Here is a 21564-nt window from a genome sequence, read left to right on the forward strand (position 1 = left end):
GTGTGATTAGTATTAATTACCTCTAACGAATTAATATAACTTACACCAACCCTTTAGACGTTAGTTACCACTTGCGATAACTCGCTTAAAAAGTTGGTAAAAATTTAGAGTGTATCGTACTTACTGTTTTCGACGAAATAGTCTTGAATGAGTTCTGTCGGTATGTTCTGAAATAATATATTCAAGAATTATCATAAAAGTTCTTCGAAGAGCTTGATACAACTAATTGAGCACTGTTTCTACTGTTGCACTGGAAACGAGGAAAATTTTCGCGTCTACGTAGACGTCACTAAATTTAAAATTATCTATGAAATCTCATCAAACTAAATTGAATTTTAAAATCATACGAAGGTATTTCCTGAATGTTACCCTATGGCTGCTGATTGGTGACAGCATAATTAGTAGAAGAATCAATTAAAAAAAAGCTCCATTTTCCTCTTCACCCTCGACCCTCCTCTCTTTATTGGCTAGTGATAAGCCTTCGTCCCTACGTTGGGAAGAACTCAACCCGCTTGTCCCATGTCCGCCGGTGCTGACTTGACCCCAACACCCATCCGTCACCACCCAATTAAACCTAATTTCCTTCTCTAACTATAGTGACATTCAATTGCACCCCCAATAAATATTAATGCCATTAATATCTTACTATCATCCTTCCTGTGTTGTAATCATCCTTTTCGTCATTAGGGAGTTCATCTATGATCAATTTTAAAATTAATATTTTACCAACATACCAAACCAACTTTCCAAACAATTCATAGTATACAGGGTGTTTCTGATAAGTCCGGTGGCATAAATTAAGCCTGGGGATGTTTTTTGGGAAATCGATTTTGAGTCGAAAATGTAACTTTTATCTCCATTTTGTTTGTCCTATGGGACACTGTTTCATATCGAGTTAAGATTTGAGATTAGTATTTTAGGGATGACCCCTTAATTAAATTAGAAGAAATCATTGTCTAAATCAGTTTCTTAATTAAATTTAAGGGGTCATCCGTAAAATACTGATATTCCAATCTTAACTCGAAAACAGTGTCCCTTAATACAAACAAAATGGCATAGATAGAAGTTACATCCATTTTCTGCTCAAAATTTATGATTTCCCAAAGAACAACATCCCCCTTAAATTAATTTATTTCAGACTTATCAGACACACTCTGTATACATCTTGTCTCTAACAATACTCACCTTCATTCATTTGACTCGTTACTTGCTTCGTTATGAGTCCTAAAGTTGTTAGAACGAGAATGGTTCTGGTTAAACACGGAACAATTCGACATAGACGTATTTGAATCATTTTCATACTTGAGGTTACTAAGTTCAACTCCGACTGTTTCCTTTCCGAGTCACGGTTGGTTTAAGTTTTAAAATTAAATTGGTAGGCCTAAATCGGTCCACAAAACGGCGTTATTTATTTAGCTGTAAAAAATAACAAAGACATAATTATAATTCGATTATATTAAATTTGGGTTAAAGGTTTCATTGATTCTCTGACCCACTTACATTTTAGCGCGTGGCTGAATGTGCAAATAGTCTTTATTAAAAAATAGGAAATTGTGGTGGTTTTATATATATATATATTTAAATAGATAATTAGCGTTTTTTCGAAAACAATTTATTACACTTATCATAGATATTAAATTTAGGATCTATGGTTTTTTTATTTTATTTCTAACTTTGTTAATTTCAATAAGAACTGCCAAGAAGCGATATCAAGTTTACTAGGGAGAAGGTATAAATTCGCCCCACATTTATAATCTAGCTTTATCTCCAGTCCTAACGTAGGTCCGGAGTTAATCCCCCGCCGCCTCTAAATTACAAACAGCCAGCATCTCATTGGTTCTTGAAAACTCGTGCACGTCAGCGTGACGCGAATGACGAAAATTACTTGTATTTTCCGATTGAGGAGAGGCAAAATAGCCCGGCCTCCTTTTACGTCCCCCCTTGTATTTTGAAAGGGGGACTGGAATGATGGCGCGCGAACACTTAGGCATCTTAAACCTTCTCCCTAGTAAACTAGATCCCTTCTTGAACTACTACTTCATGGAATTCTTAAAATTATACGTTTATTTACAACTAAAAATTGTTATTTATTACAATAAAGGTTAATCAACACTTCCAATAAATACGCTACGGAAGCTAAAACGTTCCCAAGAACGTATATCCACAATACAGCTTGAACATCGTTGAGGGTTATGTCCGATTGGGTAGTCCCTGGCTCCACCCATTTTAGATAGCTAATAGCTTCCTCAATATCTTTGGCTGATTTCCCTTTGTTACTTTTTCCATGTTGGGTTTCCCACAAGCTCAATATTCTAAATTAAAATGAAATTAGATTAAATGAAATGAGTGCGCGTTCTAAGCTCAACTGTTACTTACACTTGATTAACATCTTCCAAAATACTCGATTGCGACAAATTTGAGTTGATTGGCAGAGCGATGTAACCCGAGGTAATTGGTGGCGAAAAGTAAATTTTGTTTCTAAATGGAACACTTCTATTGCATATACCTGATTTCCCAAAATTGAATTGCAGCAACATGTTTATATTAAATGATGATATTATCATGATATTTGTTTGACGACTTTTTTTTAGAAATTTATTAAAAATTCCATAGAGTTGCATACTGCTGATCGAAGCAATTGACATTTGTTGCGAATTTCTCGAGTCGTTAATTAACTTGAACCAATTAAACAAATGTGTTAAAATTACTTCATTCTTTCTTATTTTAATTAATACAATTTACCATTTTAGTGAGAAATTTTTCATCCCATGATTTTCTCATGACGTAAACGGTGACATTTTTAAAGCGAAAAGAGTCTCTGAAAGTGTTAATTGGATAAAACGATGATTTGGCGAATTTTGACTTTAACTTGCTAGACATTTCAATGTAAATGATTAAGATTGATACGAGCCATGTTCCGATTAATACTCTAGTCGTCTTATTGTTGGGAAGGTTGATGTAGGCTGAAATTAGAACGATATTTATCTATTTCATGCGCACGCGAAACCATCCAGCCAGCCAGCCAGACAGGTGATCTTTCTCGATAATTTTCAGCCCATCGAGACAACCTCTCGTTTTACAAAATAATTTGACTGTATTTTGTGGCTGGCTGTATTTTTAAATAGAAAATTATCTCACGTTCGAAAAAGAAAATTATTATTGATTGCCAAATATTTTGACGAGTTTCTTGAAAAACATTTCCGTGTTGTTTGAGCTTTATTTTACTATGAAATTTATCGGAGATTGTTTTAATAACACTAATTGATGTCAAACTGGCAATCAGAAGAACTATAACCTACGCGTTATTAAGGCAATGCAATTAAACATAAAGTTTGTTAGCGCAATTAAGTATTTTATTTTTATACCATATATTCCATGCTTAGAAAATCCGTAGAAACCGATTTGACTTCGTCGGGTTTTGGTGACAGAATTATTGTCGAAGTTTCGGACAATGCATGCGTCAGGTATATTGGATTGGTTAAAGCTGTACGTGATAGGGATGATAGATCAACTGGTATCAACATCATATCAATGTTCTAAAATTTATGGGAAAAAAATATTTAATTTGTAGGAGGTTTACTTTTGAGAAAATCTTTAGAATAATTGTTCATTGATCTTACATTGTTGAACCTTGATGCAAAGTGTTCTGTCCAGGTGGCGTAATTGTCATTAAAAAATTTAACATAATTTAATCTACAAGGAAACAGTCAGTCATAGATTGAATGAATTATATTTTCTTAGCTTCTAATAGAATATGCTTAGTAGTGGCTTGATCAGCTTGTTCGTATGTACCCAAAACGTCACTGCAGGTGGTAGAGTCACGCCGTCGTGATTCGGGAGAGGGACAATACGTGATGCTTAACGTCGCAAATGACACGTCGGGTACATTTTTTTAAGAAGAACCAGAAGTAGGAATGGAGAACGGTTAGTATTTCGCTTCAGTCCGACTCATAGCCCAGTATAGAGCGCCTCCCTCCAACACGGAACGAAATGTTTAAATCATCTTATTGGCTCACTTAAACTACGTTTTGATGGCGTTGCTGACGGCGACGGCGAAAAATACGTGATACCTTTTTACCTCTGTCACTATGACCCGCCTCTTCTTTCATACCCCTCCTTCCCGTGGAAAGGGGGTCCGGGACTTTGACGCTCGCCCAGATTACTCTGTTCTCCATTCCTACTTCTAAAATTAAATCTATCCCTGGAAGAACTTTTAAGATGATAAATCTCAGGGGTATACCGTATTTTTTTCCTCAGTCTTAGAGTATAAATGAAATTGTTCATTTGTTCATTAAATAGCTCTTTTCCCTTAATAGTAAATTATTTTGGTTAGTTAATTAGTCAATGTGATATAGCAATTGTTTGGGATTACATACTGAACCTGCAAGAACTCTAATGGACTTGGTCATTTTGAACATCATTCATCCCTCGATAGAAAATTTAGAATGAAGCTCGAATGTCTGTATTTTCCAATCTCTTTAGGAAAATGTTTACGAATTAATGTTCGATTTTTTTTTTTGAAATTAATCGATTTGTTTACGAGCCTTTCAATCAAGTTACAGAACGCCTTTTTTAATTTGTCAAATACATAGCAATTTTTCTTTTTAATTTCAAAATAATCGAATACACAAAACAAATCAAAATTGAATGTCATATTTTAATACTTTTTAACATCAAACTCTGACAATATGAATGACAACTTTTGACAACTATAACTTCTCTTTTTATAAACTACCATCATAGAAGTAGATATAAGAAAGTAAATTTTATTCTTTCTCTAGGTGGGCCATTGCCTCACTCTCATTTAATTTACTCTTGTCCATTATATAGATAACACCATAAGTTTATAATGCCTCTAAGTACACAAATACGGGTTAAAACTGGGCATCTTCTGCAGGCTACTGTGACGTCAGAACTCGTATAGCGCTAAGATCCGAAGAGAGAAAATTTTGAAATTTCTGTCGCGGTGCAGCCACCAAGCGGTCGAGACGAAAAAAAATCATCCAGTGGAATAAAGGAGATTTTTACGTTTCGTATAGGCAAGCACTGGGGGGGAACGAATTTTACTTGAGCAACCCCAAATCCCTCTCTCTCTCGTGAGATAGAGGCGGTTTCAGTCCTGAAACATTCTAAAAGGGATAAAAGAAACGCTAGGCTAGGCAGTACAATTTTGTATTGAAGTTGAGGTGATAAATGATACGGAGAGAGTATAGGGTTTCATTAAAGGGAGCCAGACAAACACTATTGCCATAGAAGTGGAAGCGATTTGTGTACTTAGAGGCATAATAAACTTATGATAACACGAAATATATGTTTAATATTAATGTTGAACACTAAATGAATTTACATAAACTTATTTTTAGAGAAAATTATCGATTTATCGGTTGCAATAAAGATAATGCAACACCTCCAATAAACACAATGCGAAAGCTAAAATATTTCCTAAAACGTATATCCATATTACAACTTCAACATCGACGACGGTAATGTCCGACTGAGTATTGTCTGGCTCCACCCATTTGAGAATACTTATAATGTCATCAATATCCTTTGATAAACCAGTTTTCTTGTGTTTTCTAAATTGGGTTTCCCACAAGGTCAATATTCTAAAATAAATTTAATGCTTTAACTAAAATGATGAAAATCAGTTCGTTTAAACAATAAAAAGCATTGAAACAATACTTTTACGAAATATCATAGCCCTATAATATTCTCCGTAAGTGTGGGTCTAAAGGGTGGTTGGCTTCGAGAACGCTTCCATTCTGGTAGCCAATTTGTGGAAAACATCCGAAACCATTGTTTAGAGTAATCGCTACCTCAATGCTATAGGCCCCTTAGACCCACACTTTTGTAGAATATAATAAGATTATGGTTGCACGAGTTCGAAATTTATTTCCTAAAGACTTTAAGAAATGAACTTACATTTGATTTACTTCTTCCAAAAGGCTCGATTTCGAGAAATTTGAGGAAATTGGTAGCCCGACGTAACCTTGTGTAATCGGTGTCGAAAAGTAAATCTTCTCTCGAAATGAAGAAATTCTATTTAATGCAGAATCTTCAAACGAATCACGCAGTATCTCTTTCAAATTGAATGAAGATACTATTAGAATGTTTCTTTCACCGATTTTTGGTAAAACTTTATCAAGTATCCCATTGTGTTTATTATTATCAAGTGAAGAAATTGAAAAATCTTGTGAATTTAAATTCGGGTCATCTATTAGCTTAAAACAATGAGAAATAATCGGTTTAACTGTTGGAAATCATTTGATATTGGGGCTTAATTTACCATCTTAGTGATGAATTTCTCTTCCAGCGAATGTTTTATGACGTAAACAGTGACATTTTTAAAGCGCAAAGTGTCTCCGAGCGTGTTAATTGAATAAAACGATGATTTAGCGAACTTTGACTTTAACTTGCTGGTCATTTCAATGTAAATGATTAAGATTGATACGAGCCATGTACCGATTAATATTCTAGTCGTCCGATTGTTGGGAAGGTTGATGTAGGCTGAAAGTAAAACGACATTTATCTCTTTCATGCGCACGCGAAACCAGCCAGCCAGCCAGGCTATCCTTCTCGATAATTTTCACGCCCATCGAGACTGCGAAAAAGCAAAAATCCACCTCTCGGTTTTCAAAGATGAAAAGAAAATGATTTACTGTATTTAGTGGCTGATTAGCTTGCATTTTTCAATTGAAAATTTGCTCACGTTCAAAAAAGAAAATTATTGTCCATTCCCAAATATTTTTAAGAGCTTCCTCGAAAAAATTTCCGTATTTTTTAAAATTGCGTTTGTGCTTCTTTTTATTATGAAATTTATCGGAGATGGTTTTAATTATACTGATTGATATCATGCTGGCAATGAGAAGAACTATAACCTACGTATAATTAAAATAATATAATTGAACAGAACGTACGTTTGTTAGCGCAATTAAGTATTTTATACCATATACTCCACGTTTAGAAAATCCACAGAAACCGATTTGACTTCGTCGGGTTTGGGTGACAGAATTATTGTCGAAGTTACGGACAATACTTGCGTCAGGTAAATTGGATTAGTTAAAGCTGTACGTGATAGGGACGATATGTCAAGTGGTATCAACATCATTTCGACATTCTAAAATTTATGGAGCAAAAAATTAATGCCAAGGGTTCAATTTATACTAATTTCAATCTTACATTGTTGAACCTTAATGCAAATTCATCTCTCCAATCCGAATAATTCTCGCGAATAACTCGATTATATCTAAATCTAGATCAAAACACTGAATTAGAAATTTCACAGTTTAAGAAACTAACCGAAAAACGACTACGTAAACAAGATGACCCGCAAGGGTTCTAGACTTTTGCGCTTTCTTTTCATTAAGTTTATATTCCGCAAGGACATGCGCGTCTTAAGGTTAAATTGAATGCAATGGGACCAGTGGTACGTTTACGTTATTCGGTAAATTTTTATAAATCTTAATACTAGGTTCTTGGAAAACAGCCTAGATTATACTTAATATTTTTTCGACTTCTTAGAGTGTTTATGACATCTGTTAATCGGATGTTGTTTAGCATCGATGCCTATTATGAAAATGTCTCTGATTAGATGTTTAATAATATCGGTTACTATATTGTGGGAGAATCAACAGCTTTACAATATTAGTGAGTGCTTAATATAAGTCAGTGAACCAATGTTACGAACTTATCAACTAAGTGTTAGAATAATTTCTACTCCATGATTATTCTTCCAAATTGTCCAACCCCCTAATTAGTTAATTGATATGACGTACCATACTTGCAAGAACCCCAATGTCCTTCACCATTTTGAACCTGCTTTTTACTTCGTTGCAGAATTTGAAATGAAACACTATGACGTTTGTATTTGATAAAATAATTTTTAAACTGTTTACCAATTAATTTGTGTTATGTTTTTTGGCTCTCTGAGTTTTAGTGACAAATGGCAAACTAATTTCCAGGCAATGTCACTCAAACTTCGATTCTCTTATATTGACAAGTTAATGCTTGAAGGGTTTTTGGTCTCAAATGGTAATTTGCTTTTCTCGTATGTAAGTAACGCCCTCTAGGTTTAGCACATATAAGGGTTTCAGCTTGGGTTAGCAGCCGGCTTGAAACTTTTCATAGCAGGTAGTGCGAAGGTAAGACCGCATTTAATTTGGGAAATGTGTCATCAAAATAAAAATGTTTACAAGCCTTTCCATCAAGTTTCAGAACGCCTTTTCTAATTAGTCAAATAAAATCCAATTCTTTTTTAATTTCAAAAATATCGAGTACACAAAACAAATCAATATTTTATGACATATTTTACTACTTTATAACATCAAACTCTGACAACATGAGTGACAACTTTTGACAACTATAATTTTTTTGTAAACTACATAATCTATTGACTTTCACAAAAGTAGATATTCGATGTAAATTTTGACTTTCTTGAGACGAGTCCCTTTACAAAATCTTCGCATTCCTTACTCGCCTTTGATTTACTCTTGACCATTACATAGATAACATGAAATATGTTTTACAGTAATGTTGAACATTAAATGAATTTACATAAACTTATTTGTTAGAGAAAATTACCGACTTATCGGTTGCAATAAAGATTACAAAACACCTCCAATAAGAATTGCGCGAAAGCTAAAATATTTCCAGAAACGTATATCCATAATACAGCTTCAACATCGCCGACGGTAATGTCAGACTTGGTACTCTCTGGCTCCACCCATTTGATAAGGGTTATAATGTCGTCAATATAACTTGATAAACCAGGGTTCTTGTGTTTTGTAGGTTGGGTTTCCCACAAGCTCAGTATACTAAATTAAATGTAATGCTTTAACTAAAATGGTGAAAATCAGTTCGTTTAAAAAATGAAAAGTATTGAACCAATACTTTTATGAAATACCATAGCCCTATAATATTCTCCGAAAGTGTGGGTCTAAAGGGTAGTTGATGCGAGAACGTATCGTTTCTGGTGGCTACCTTTATACTATAGGCCCCTTAAACCCACACTTGTGTAGAGTATTATAAGATTATTTTTGCATGAGCGAGCTACGAAATTGATTTCCTAAAGTTTTTGAAAATTAATGGACTTACATTTGATTTAAATCTTCCGAAAGGCTCGATTTCGAGAAATTTGGGGAAATCGGTAGCCCGACGTAACCTTGTGTAATCGGTGTCGAAAAGTAAATTTTCTCTCTAAATTCAGCGGTTCTATTGTTTAATCGAAAATGTCTAAATGAATTACGCAGTATCACATTCAAATTAAATGTAGATGCTGTAAGAATATTTGTTTCGCGATTTTTTGGTAAAAGTTTATCAAGTATTCTATGAATTTGATCATTTTCAACTGAAGAAATGGAAATATCTTGTGAATTTAAAGTCGAGTCATCTATTAGCTTAAAACAATTAGAAATAATCGGTTTAATTGATAAAAATACTAATTTTTCTTTGATAGTGAAGTTTAATTTACCATATTGGTGATGATTTTCTCTTCCAATGAATTTTTTATGATGTGAACAGTGACATTTTTAAGGCGCAAAGTGTCTCCGAGCGTGTTAATTGTATGAAACGATGATTTGGCGAACTTTGACTTTAACTTGCTGGACATTTCAATGTAAATGATTAAGATTGATACGAGCCATGTGCCGATTAATATTCTAGTCGTCCGATTGTTGGGAAGGTTAATGTAGGCTGAAAGTAAAACGACACATTTATCTATTTCATGCGCACACGAAACCAGCCAGCCAGCCAGCCAGAGGATATTATGCCGTTATTTTTTCGCCCATGAAATCGCGAGTTAGAAAAAGTTACTTCTCGTTTAAAGGAATAGATCAGGTAGTATAACATTATACCTTAAAAGAACGGCTGCTTTTTCTAAATATAACAGGAATTAAATATTAAAAAATAAATAAATGATTTCTTATTACAATATGATAATTAGTACATTTAATTATACTTAAAAAAAATGGACTACTGTGCCATCCGCCATTAGTTTAGTGGCGTCTGCTAGCCCGAGTCTCATACCCCTACGGGATTGGTTGATTTCTCACAGGCTGAGAGAACCAATGGCGGTTGGCACCGTAAGTAGTAGACTAATTAAATGCTAATTATTTTGTAACAAGAGATAATTTAATTTTTTTTATATATTTATTTATTTTATATTTAGAAAAAGCAGCCGTTCTCTGAAGGTTACTGTAATGTTTCCTTAACAATCTCTTTTACAAACTTAAAAGTTATTCGGCTGTATTTCGTTTCTGGCAGGCTGACGTACATTTTTAAATTGAAAATTTTCTCACGTTCGAAAAAGAATATGATTATTGATTCCCAAATATTTCGAAGAGCTTCGTCAAAAACATTTCCGTGTTGCTTGGGCTTCATTTTATTATGAAATTTATCGGAGATGGTTTTAAGTACACTAATTGATATCAAACTGGCAATCAGGAGAACTATAACCTACGCGTAATTAACATAATACAACTAAGCACAATGTTTTGTTAGCGCAATTAAGTATTTTATACCATATATTCCATGCTTAGAAAATCCGCAGAGACCGATTTAACTTCCTCGGGTTTGGGTGACAGAATTATTGTCGAAGTTTCGGAGAATGCTTGTGTCAAGTAAATAGGATTTGTTAAAGCTGTACGTGAAAGGGACGATAGGTCAAGGGGTATCAACATCATATCAATGTTCTAAAATGTATGGAATACAAAATTAATGCCAAGGGTTCAATTTATACTAATTTCAATCTTACATTGTTGAACCTTAATGCAAATTCATCTCTCCAATCCGAATAATTCTCACGAACAACTCTATTATATCTAAATCTAGATCAAAACACTGAATTAGAAATTTCACAGTTTAAGAAACTACCCAAAAAACGTCTACGTAAACAAGATGACCCGCAAGGGTTCTAGGCTTTTGCGCTTTCTTTTCATTAAGTTTATAATTCCGCAAGGACATATGCGTCTTAAGCTTAAATTGAAAAGGAACCCCAGATACGTTTACGTTATTCGGTAAATTTTTCAAACCTTAATACTAGGTTCTTGGTAAACCGCCTAGGTTATACTTAATATTTTTTCTTCTGGTTATAGTAGTTATGAAATCTGTGAATCGGGTGTTGATTAGTCCTGTTCCCTGTTATGCAAATGTCTCTGATTAGTTATTTTATAATATTGAGTATTATTTTTTGATTGATTATTTTGATTATTTTTTTCTCTGATCAGATATTTTATAATATCGGGTAATATATTGTGAAAGAATCAACATGATGTAACCGCTTAACAATAATAATAAGCTCTTCATCAAAGTCAGTGGAAGAATATTATGAATTGATTAACTAATATGAACTGTTTGAATAATTTCTACTCCGTGATTACTCTCCCATTTTGTCCACCTATTTAATACTCCGTAATTAGTTAATTGATATGACATACCACACTTGAAAGAACTCCAATGCTCTTCGCCATTTTGAACTTACTTCTTACTTCGTTACAGAATTTGAAATGAAACACTATGACCTTTGTATTTTATAAAATAATTTTCAATCTGTTTACTAACTAATTTGTGTTATGTTTTTCGACTCTTTGTGTTTTAGTGACAAATGAGAAAATGGTTTTCAGGCAATGTCACTCAAATTTTGTTTCTCTTATATTGACAAACTAATGCTAGAATGTTTGTTGACCTCAAAGTGATGATTTACTTTTCTCGTTGGGGAAAGTACTAGGTAGGTAACTATAGTCTGTCAAACGAAAGAAGAGCCCTGAGAAATTTGTCCAAATTAGTGTCGCCACCATCGACCCCATAGTACTTTATCAACTTGTTTTGTTTTGTCAATAGTCGTCTGTAATATAGTCTGCTATAAACAGATAGGCTTAATCGCAATAGAACCAATACATTTTGCAATATATATTTAATATGTTTATGTTTCATGGTTTTTTACGATCATCGAGTATTAAAGAATATAAAACAAAATTAACGACAAGACACCAGTTTTATCTCAGTTGAACTAGCATTGCAATATATTTTAATGACATAAGTTAAAGTACTTGTCCATAAGTAGTTCAGCATCAAAGCGTCTTCAGTCCACGTCTTCATCAGAGTCTTCGCTGTCTTCTTGCATATTAATTTTAAGAGGTTCAATTGTGGTTTCGATGATGGAATCTTTTTCCCAATACTCATGCATTATATTCTCGACGTGAACTTTATGAAATAATAAAGCGTCACAAGTCCTGAACCCTGAAATACAAAATTGACGAGGTTGCTAAAAGTAGAGGTCACACGGTAGTGATGATTCCACCAGTTTAACCCGATTGAACTAATATGGGCACAAGTGCGACGTTGCGAAGCAGAATTCTGGTTTCCAACTCTCGACGGTCAAAGATGCAACACTGAGGGCCATTGAACGTGTGACACCAGAGAATTGGCGTAAGGCATAGAGCACGTCGAGAATATAATGCATGAGTATTGGGAAAAAGATCCCATCATCGAAACCACAATTGAACCTCTTAAAATTAATATGCAAGAAGACACATGCAGCGAAGACTCTGATGAAGACGTGGACTAAAGACGTCTTGATGCTGAACTACTTATGGAAAAGTACTTTAACTTATGTCATTAAAATATATTGCAATGCTAGTTCAACAAAGATAAAACTGATGTCTTGTCGTTAATTTTGTTTTATATTCTTTAATACTCGATGATCGTAAAAAAACCATGAAACATAAACATATTAAATATATATTGCAAAATGTATTGGTTCTATTGCGATTAAGCCTATCTGTTTATAGCAGACTATATTACAGACGACTATTGACAAAACAAAACAAGTTGATAAAGTACTATGGGGTCGATGGTGGCGACACCAATTTGGACAAATTTCTCAGGGCTCTTCTTTCGTTTGACAGACTATAGCGCCCTCTAGGTTTAGCACATATAAGGGTTTCAGCTTGGGTTAATAGCCGGCTTGAAACTTTTTATAGCAGGTAGCGTGAAGGTAAGACCGCATTTAATTTGGGAAATGTGTCATCAAAATAAAAATGTTTACAAGCCTTTCCATCAAGTTCCAAAACGCCTTTTTTAATTTGTCAATTAAAATCCAATTCTTTTTTTAATTTCAAAAATATCGAATGCACAAAACAAATCAAAATTTTATGTCGTATTTTACTACTTTTTAACATCAAACTCTGACAATATGAGTGACAACTTTTGACAACTATAATTAATTTTTTTTGTAAACTACATAATATATTGACTTTCACAAAAGTAGATATTCGAGGTAAACTTAGACTTTCTCGAGTTGAATCCCATTACAAAATCTTCGCATTCCTTACTCCCATTTAATTTACTCTTGACCATTATATAGATAACATGAAATTTGTTTAACATTAATGTTCAACACTAAATTAATTTACATAAACTTAATTGTTAGAGAAAATTATCGACTTATCGGTGTCAATAAAGATTACACAACACCTGTAATAAACATAATGCGAAAGCTAAAATATTTCCTAAAACGTAGATCCATAATACAATTTCAACATCGTCGACGGTAATGTCCGATTGAGTATTCTTCGGCTCAATCCATTTGAGAGTGGTTATAATGTCGTCAGCATCCTTTGTTAAACCAGTGCTCTTGTGTTTTGTATGTTGGGTTTCCCACAAAGTCAATATTCTAAAATATATTTATTGCTTTGATAAAAATTATGAAAAACAGGTCGTTTAAATAAGAAATGGGGAAAACCAAAATATTGCCTTTCCGAGTCAAGAGGACTACTTACAAACTTATTTACCTAGATATAGAATTCTTTCTCTCCCTCATTTTTTTTTGATGAGCAATTGCAGAAGTTAAAATTTGTGAATTATTAAAGCAGTATATAAGCTTTGTGAATATACATTAAAGCAGACGACATTTTACATCCAATAAGGATAGGTCATGTACGCATGGAAATCAGTCAATGGGGAAAAACAGGAAATGAAGAGTATAAATTTTGGAGAGATATTACCTTTATGTGTTTGTAAAGGCCCAATTGTCTACGCCTCAACTGTACACCTTTTAAAGCTACATTCACATCTGGATTGCCGTGTAAACACCATCCTCTCGTTTGACCTCAACTATATTCTTAGTAGCTATAAACCGATTACAACCAGTCCATGGACAAATGACCAGAGGATGGTGGTGTTAGACAGACAATGTCTGTAAGTGGAATACAATTTTCCAAATTTCCGGGAACTGCATATGCGGTCCGGAAATTGAGGACTCATTTGCTCCGATTTCCAACTGCGAACGCGCTCCCCTGGGGTGTAACAACAGACAGACTACACACAGACAGATACGTCGAAATTAGAACCTCTCCGTGACATACGTCACTCGGAGAGGTAATAAAAGCATTGAAGCAATTATTTTACGAAATACCTTAACCCTATAATACTATATATAAGTGTGGGTCTAAAGGGAAGTTTTCTACGAGACCGCATCCTTTCTGGTGGCCGATTACAGGAAAACATCAGAAACCATTGTTTAAAGTGATCGCTGACGTTTTTAAAAATGAACTTACATTTGATTTACAACTTCCAAAAGGCTCGATTTTGAGAAATTTGAGGAAATTGGTAGCGCAGCGTAACCTTGTGAAATCGGTGTCGAAAAGTGAATGTTCTCTCTAAATGGAGCTGTTGCATTGTTTAAACTAAGTTTTCTAAATGAAGTACGCAGAATTGTATTCAAATTGAATGTAGATACTATTAAAATGTTTGTATCACGAGTTTCTCCTAAAAGTTTATCAAGTATTCTATGAAATTTATTAGTTGCAAGTGAACAAATTGAAATATCTTGTGAATTTAAAGTCGAGTCATCTATTAGCTTAAAACAATTAGAAATAATCGGTTTTGTTGTTAAACATAATTTTGTTCTCTGATATTGGAGTTTATTTTACCACATTGGTGATGATTTTCTCTTCCAGTGAATTTTGTATGACGTAAACAGTGACATTTTTAAAGCTCAAAGTGTCTCTGAAAGTGTTTATTGGATGAAACGATGATTTGGCGAACTTTGACTTTAACTTGCTTGTCATTTCAATGTAAATGATTAAGATTGATACGAGCCATGTACCGATTAATATTCTACTCGTCCGATTGTTGGGAATGTTGATGTAGGCTGAAAGTAAACGACATTTATCTATTTCATGCGCACGCGAAACCAGCCAGCCAGCCAGGTGATCCTTCTCGATAATTTTCACGCCCATCGAGACAGTGAATTTCCAAAAATCTACCTCTCTTTTTAACAAGTTGGGAAACCAAAATGAGCCTCAGATTCGAAACGAGCGCTATCTACCCAATTAAGAGGTTTTTCTTAAATAAATAAATAAATATAATTGATAAAAATTATTTTAAACGTCAGTAATTTACCTTAATTCTATTTAAATCATTTTCAGAAAGGTTATTCCAAAAATCATTTTAAACATAGCTATTATTAATGTTTGACGTCTAGCGAACACCTTTTTTCACAATTTTTGTAATTTTAGGTGTATAAGGCGATTGATTCACAATAAATGATAAGAAAACCCGCAATTGCGTGAACCTTTGGTGGAAGCCCTGCCATTGGGAAGCTAGCCGTTTCTCGTAACCCTAGCCAATCGCCCCGAACGTCTTAACCCTAACGATGCTAAAGGAGTACAAGCCAAAAATGCTTCTGTGAACTGCGAACATATTTACTCCGATTTGCCAACTACGAACGCAGTTACAGACAGACAGAAACACACATATACACAAACACAGATACGTCCAGTGTAATACCTCTCCGAGACGTCATCGTCACTCGGAGAGGTGAAAAGAAAATTATTTCACTGCTGGGTGCGTTGTTAAATTGCAAATTTCCTTACGTTCAAAAAAGAAAATTATTATTGATTCCCAAATATTTTGAAGAGCTTCTTTAAAAACATTTCCGTGTTGCTTGGACTTCATTTTTTTATTATGAAATTTATCGGAAATTGTTTTAAGTACACTAATTGATGTCAAACTGGCAATCAGAAGAACTATAACCTATGTGTAATTAAGATAATACAATAAATCACAATGTTTGTCAGTGCAATTAATTATTTTATACAATATTTTCCATGCTTAGAAAATCCGTAGAAACCGATTTGACTTCTTTGGGTTTGGGTGACAGAATTATTGTCGACATTTCGGACAATGCATGCGTCAGGTAAATAGGATTGGTTAAAGCTGTACGTGATAGTGACGATAGATCAACTGGTATCAACATCATATCAATGTTCTAAAATGTATGAAAAGAAAAAAAATAATAATAATGCCAATGGTTCAATTTATAATGGTCTGAATCTTACATTGTTGAACCTTAATGCGAATTCATCTCTCCAGTCCGAATAATTTTCGTTAAGGAGTTGATTATATTTTATTCTAGATCAAATCTCTGAATTAGTAATTTAACCTCTAAAGAAACAAACCGAAAAACGTCTATATAAACAAGAAGCGCCCTATGGTTCTAAACTTGTGCGCTTTCATTTTCGTTAAGCTTAAATTCCGCATGGACATGTGAGTCTTAATCCTAAATTGAAAAGAAACCCGTGGTACGTTAACGTTATTCGGTAAATTTCTAAAACCTTAATGCTGGGTTCTTGGTAAACCGCTAAAGTTATACTTAATATTTTTTCTTCTGCTTAGAGTACTTATGACATCTACGAATCTGTAGTTGATTAGTCCCGTTCCCTGTTATTTAAATGTCTTTGATTAGTTATTTAATAATATTGGGTAATATTTGTTTGACAGAATCAACATGGAATAACAGTTTAATAATATCTAAGTCAGTATTGTGTATTCCTTGATTATTCTCACCAAATTGTCCACCTATTTTACAACGACTTAATTAGTTTATTGATATGACATACCACACTTGAAAGAACTCTAATGATCTTCGCCATTTTGAACCTGCTTCTAACTTCGTTACAGAATTTGAAATGAAGTACTATAACGTCTGCATTTGACAAAATATTTTTTGAACTTTTACTAGTTAATTTGTGTTATGTTTTTCGTCTCTACGAGTTTTAGAGACAAGTGGCAAACTAATTTTCGGGCAATGTCACTCAAACTTCGCTTCTCTATTATTGACAAGCTAATGCCGAGTACGGGAAAATATTTGCTTTTGTAGGTAAACAGCGCCCTCTTGGTCTCACACATATTAGGGTTTCAGTTTGGGTTAATATCCGGCTTGAAACTTTTCATAACAGGTAAATGTTTACAAGCCTGTCAATCAAGTTCCAAAACGGCTTTTTTTAATTTGTCAAATAAAATCCAATTCTTTTTTTAATTTCAAAAATATCCAATACACAAAACAAATCAAAATTTTATGACATATTTTACTACTTTTTAACAACAAACTCTGACAATGTGAGTGACAACTTTTGAAAATTATAATTTTTCTTTTAGTAATCTACATTATCTATTTTCCATCATAAAGACAGATATTAGAGGTAAATTTTGACTTTTTTGAGACGAGTGCCTTTACAAAATCTTTGCATCCCTTACTACTATTTAATTTACTCTTGACCATGATATAGATAACACGAAATATATGTTTAACATTAATGTTGACCACTAAATGAATTTTCATAAAAATGTTTGTTAGAGAAAATTATGGACTTATCAGTTGCAATAAAGGTTCCACAACACCTCCAATAAAAACAGTGCCAAGGCTAAAATATTTCCAAAAACGTATATCCATAATACAGCTTTAACATCGCCGACTGTAATGTCCGACTGAGTACTCTCTGGCTCCACCCATTTGAGAAGGGTTATAATGTCGACAATATCCTTTGATAAAATGGTTTGCTTGTATTTTGCATATTGGGTTTCCCACAAGGTCAATATTCTAAAATAAATTTTAATGCTTTAACTAAAATGATGAAAATCTGTTCGTCATAAATAATGAAATGCATTGAAGCAATACTTTACGAAATACCATAGCCCTATAATATTCTCCGTAAGTGTGGGTCTAAAGGGTAGTTGGCTTCGAGAACGCGGCTTTTATCTGGTAGCCAATTTATGGAAAACATCAGAAACCATTGTTTAGAGTGATCGCTACCTCAATGCTATAGGCCCCTTAGACCCACACTTATGAATATTATAAGATTATGGTAGCACGAGTTACAAAATTTATTTCCTAATGGTTTTTAAAAATTAACATACATTTGATTTACATCTTCCAAAAGGCTCGATCTTGAGAAATTTGAGGAAATTGGTAGCCCGACGTAACCTTGTGTAATCGGTGTCGAAAAGTAAATGTTCTCTCGAAATGAAGCGATTCTATTGCTTAATGCGAAAATTTCAAACGACTCGTGCAGTACCTCTTTCAAATTGAATGAAGATACTATTAGAATGTTTTTTTCGCCAATTTTTGGTAAAATTTTTTTAAGTATTCCATGATGTTCATAATTTTCAACTGAAGAAATTGAAATATCTTGCGAATTTAAAGTTGAGTCATCTATTAGCTTAAAACAATGAGAAATAATCGGTTTAACTGTTTAAAATAATCAGACATTTTAGTTTAATTTACCATATTAGTGATGAATTTCTCTTCCAGTGAATGTTTTATGACGTGAACAGTGACATTTTTAAAGCGCAAAGAGTCTCTGAACGTGTTAATTGGATAAAACGATGATTTAGCGAACTTTGACTTTAACTTGCTGGTCATTTCAATGTAAATGATTAAGATTGATACGAGCCATGTGCCGATTAATATTCTAGTCGTCCGATTGTTGGGAAGGTTGATGTAGGCTGAAAGTAAAACGACACATTTATTTATCTCGCGCGCACGCGAAACCAGCCAGCCAGACGGTATTTCTCGATAATTTTCACGCCGATCGAGACTGAGAAATATCAAAAATCTACCTCTCGCTTAACAAAGATTAAAAGAAAATTATTTGACTGTATTTTGTGGACGGCCAGCGAGTATTTTTAAATAGAAAATTTTCTCACGTTCGAAAAAGAAAATCATTATAGAGTCCCAAATATTTTTAGGAGCTTCATCAAAAACACTCCCGTTTTGTTTAAAATTGTGTTTGCGCTTCATTTTATTATGAAATTTATCGGAGATTGTTTTAATTACATTAATTGATATCAAACTGGCAATCAGAAGGATTATAACCTACGAGTAGTTTTTAAAAAAGGCCATTAACACAATGTTTTTTAGAACAATTAAGTATTTTATACCGTATATTCCATGCTTAGAAAATCCGCAGAAACCGATTTGACTTCGTCGGGTTTGGGAGACAGAATTATTGTCGAAGTTACGGAGAAAACTTGCGTCAGGTAAATTTGATTCGTTAAAGCTGTACGTGATAGGGACGATAGGTCAAGTGGTATCAACATCATATCGATGTTCTAAAATTTATGGAACAAAAAATTAATGCCAAGGGTTCAATTTATAGTGGTCTGAATCTTACATTGTTAAACCTTAATGCAAATTCATCTCTCCAGTCCGAATAATTCGCGTGAAAAACTCGACTATACCTTAATCTAGATCAAAACGCTGATTTAGAAATTTCACTGTTTTAGAAACTACCCGAAAAACGTCTATGTAAACAAGAAGCGCGCAAGGGTTCTAGACTTTTGCTCTTTTATTTTTCATTAAGTTTAAATTCTGCAAGGATATGCGCGTCTTAAGCCTAAATTGAAATGGAACCCGTGATACGTTTACGTTATTCGGTACATTTTTAAAAACCTTAATCTTGGCAAACCGCCAAGATTATACTTAATATTTTTTCTTCCTCTTAGAGTGGTCATGACATCTGTTAATCGGATGTTGTTTAGAAACGATGCCTAGTATGCAAATGTCTCTGATTAGTTATTTAATAATAACCGTTACTGTATTGTGAGATAATCAATAGCTTTGCAATATTATGAGTACTTCATCTAAGTCAGTGAAAGAATGTTACGAACTTAACAACTAAGATGAAGTGTTTGAATAATATCTATTCCATGATTATTCTCCCAAATTTTCTACCTATTTACAACCCCCTAATTAGTTGCTTGATATGACCTACCATATTTACAAGAACCCCAATGCTCTTCACCATTTTGAACCGGCTTTTTACTTCGTTACAAAATTTGAAATGAAGCACTATGACGTTTGTATTTGATAAAATAGTTTTTAAACTGTTTACCATTAATTTGTGTTATGTTTTTCGGCTCTTCGAGTTTTAGAGACAAGTGGCAAACTAATTTTCTGGCAAAGTCACTCAAATTTCGATTCTCTATTATTGACAAGCTAATGCTGAAATGTTTGATGACCTCAAAATGATGATTTACTTTTCTAGTACGGGAAAATACTTGCTTTTGTAGGTAACTAGCGCTCTCTAGGTCTAACACATATGAGGATTTCAGCTTGAAACTTTTCATAACAGGTAAATGTTTACAAGCCTACCAATCAAGTTCCAAAACTCCTTTTTTTAATTTGTCAAATAAAATCCAATTATTTTTTTAATTTCAAAAATATCGAATACACAAAACAAATCAAAATTTTATGACATATTTTACTACTTTTTAACAACAAACTCTGACAATGTGCGTGACAACTTTTGAAAATTATCTATTTTCCATCACAAAGACAAATATTAGAGGTAAATTTTGACTTTCTTGAGACGAGTGCCTTTACAAAATCTTTGCATCCCTTACTACGATTTAATTTACTCTTGACCATTATATAGATAACACGAAATATATGTTTTACATTAATGTTGACCACTGAATGAATTTGCATAAACTTATTTGTTAGAGAAAATTATCGACTTATCGGTTGCAATAAAGGTTCCACAACACCTCTAATAAAAACAGTGCCAAAGCTAAAATATTTCCATAAACGTATATCCATAATAAAGCCTTAACATCGTCGACGGTAATGTCCGACTGAGTACTCTCTGGCTCCATCCATTTGAGAAGGGTTATAATGTCGACAATATCCTTTGGTAAACCACTACTCCTGTGTTTTGTAAGTTGGGTTTCCCACAAACTTAGTATACTAAAATAAATTTAATACTTTAACTAAAATGGTGAATATCAATTCGTGTAAATAATTGCAAGTTAGGAAGCCAATATAAACCTTTCCGAGTCGAGACGAGGCGAGGGTTATCTACCCACTTAAGAGGTTTTTCTTAAATAATTAAATAAATATAACTGATATTAATTATTTTAATCGTCAGAAATTTACCTTAGTGCTAGTTAAGTCTTTTTAATAAACGTTATTCCTAAAATAATTTTAAACATAGCTATTGTTTGAATTCTATATAGCGTATGCCTCTTTAACCATTTTTTGAATTAATGGTATATAAGTTGGCCAATTCCCTATAAGGGATAAGAAGTAGCTCTATTGCTTGAACCTTTCTTGAAAGCCCTGCCACTGGCAGGCTAGACGTTTCTCGTAACCCTAGCCGATCACCGCGTACATCGAAATTTATTACCTAACGTTTTCAAAAATGAACTTACTGTTGATTTAAATCTTCTAAAAGGCTGGATTTCGAGAAATTTGAGGAAATTGGCAGCCCGAGGTAACCTTGTGAA

General features: G+C 33.6%; 2 protein-coding genes across 3 annotated transcripts; both read right to left on the reverse strand.

Moving 5' to 3' along the window:
- Positions 1-8901: 8901 nt before the first annotated feature.
- Positions 8902-17132, reverse strand: LOC149618519 (uncharacterized). 2 transcript variants are annotated; one of them, XM_089854293.1, is made up of 10 exons: positions 16899-17132; positions 16338-16719; positions 16097-16267; positions 15873-16032; positions 11066-11133; positions 10751-10823; positions 10518-10688; positions 10296-10452; positions 9470-9690; positions 8902-9395 (listed from the first exon to the last, which is right to left on the reverse strand). In XM_089854293.1, the coding sequence occupies exons 7-10, from the start codon at positions 10677-10679 to the stop codon at positions 9090-9092; spliced, it is 846 nt and encodes a 281-aa protein (XP_089710419.1). In that variant the 5' UTR covers positions 10680-10688; positions 10751-10823; positions 11066-11133; positions 15873-16032; positions 16097-16267; positions 16338-16719; positions 16899-17132; the 3' UTR covers positions 8902-9089. The 2 variants fall into 2 exon arrangements, with proteins under 2 accessions (XP_089710419.1, XP_089710420.1); XM_089854294.1 differs by lacking the exon at positions 11066-11133.
- Positions 17133-18312: 1180 nt separating this feature from the next.
- LOC149618520 (uncharacterized) lies at positions 18313-19678 on the reverse strand. Its single transcript, XM_089854492.1, has 6 exons — positions 19452-19678; positions 19219-19389; positions 18985-19153; positions 18563-18783; positions 18354-18497; positions 18313-18318 (listed from the first exon to the last, which is right to left on the reverse strand). The coding sequence occupies exons 2-6, from the start codon at positions 19378-19380 to the stop codon at positions 18313-18315; spliced, it is 702 nt and encodes a 233-aa protein (XP_089710618.1). The 5' UTR covers positions 19381-19389; positions 19452-19678.
- Positions 19679-21564: the final 1886 nt, after the last annotated feature.

Source organism: Phalangium opilio, unplaced genomic scaffold, assembly GCF_054372755.1.
Source record: "Phalangium opilio isolate 3A_F unplaced genomic scaffold, DU_Popi_V2 ptg000209l_1, whole genome shotgun sequence".
Classification (NCBI taxonomy): domain Eukaryota; kingdom Metazoa; phylum Arthropoda; class Arachnida; order Opiliones; family Phalangiidae; genus Phalangium; species Phalangium opilio.

What these genes read in the sequence shown, in the direction of transcription:
- LOC149618519 (XM_089854294.1), bottom strand. Translation starts at nt 10,679, where the DNA reads ATGATGTTGATACCCCTTGACCTATCGTCCCTTTCACGTACAGCTTTA. An exon ending in TTCTAAGCATGGAATATATG is followed by an intron (nt 10,453 to 10,517) that starts GTATAAAATACT and finishes AATTACGCGTAG; the next exon opens with GTTATAGTTCTCCTGATTGC. An exon ending in AGAAAATCATCACCAATATG is followed by an intron (nt 9,396 to 9,469) that starts GTAAATTAAACT and finishes AATTGTTTTAAG; the next exon opens with CTAATAGATGACTCGACTTT.
- LOC149618520 (XM_089854492.1), bottom strand. Translation starts at nt 19,380, where the DNA reads ATGATGTTGATACCACTTGACCTATCGTCCCTATCACGTACAGCTTTA. An exon ending in TTCTAAGCATGGAATATACG is followed by an intron (nt 19,154 to 19,218) that starts GTATAAAATACT and finishes AACTACTCGTAG; the next exon opens with GTTATAATCCTTCTGATTGC. An exon ending in AATGATTTTCTTTTTCGAAC is followed by an intron (nt 18,784 to 18,984) that starts GTGAGAAAATTT and finishes TTTTACTTTCAG; the next exon opens with CCTACATCAACCTTCCCAAC.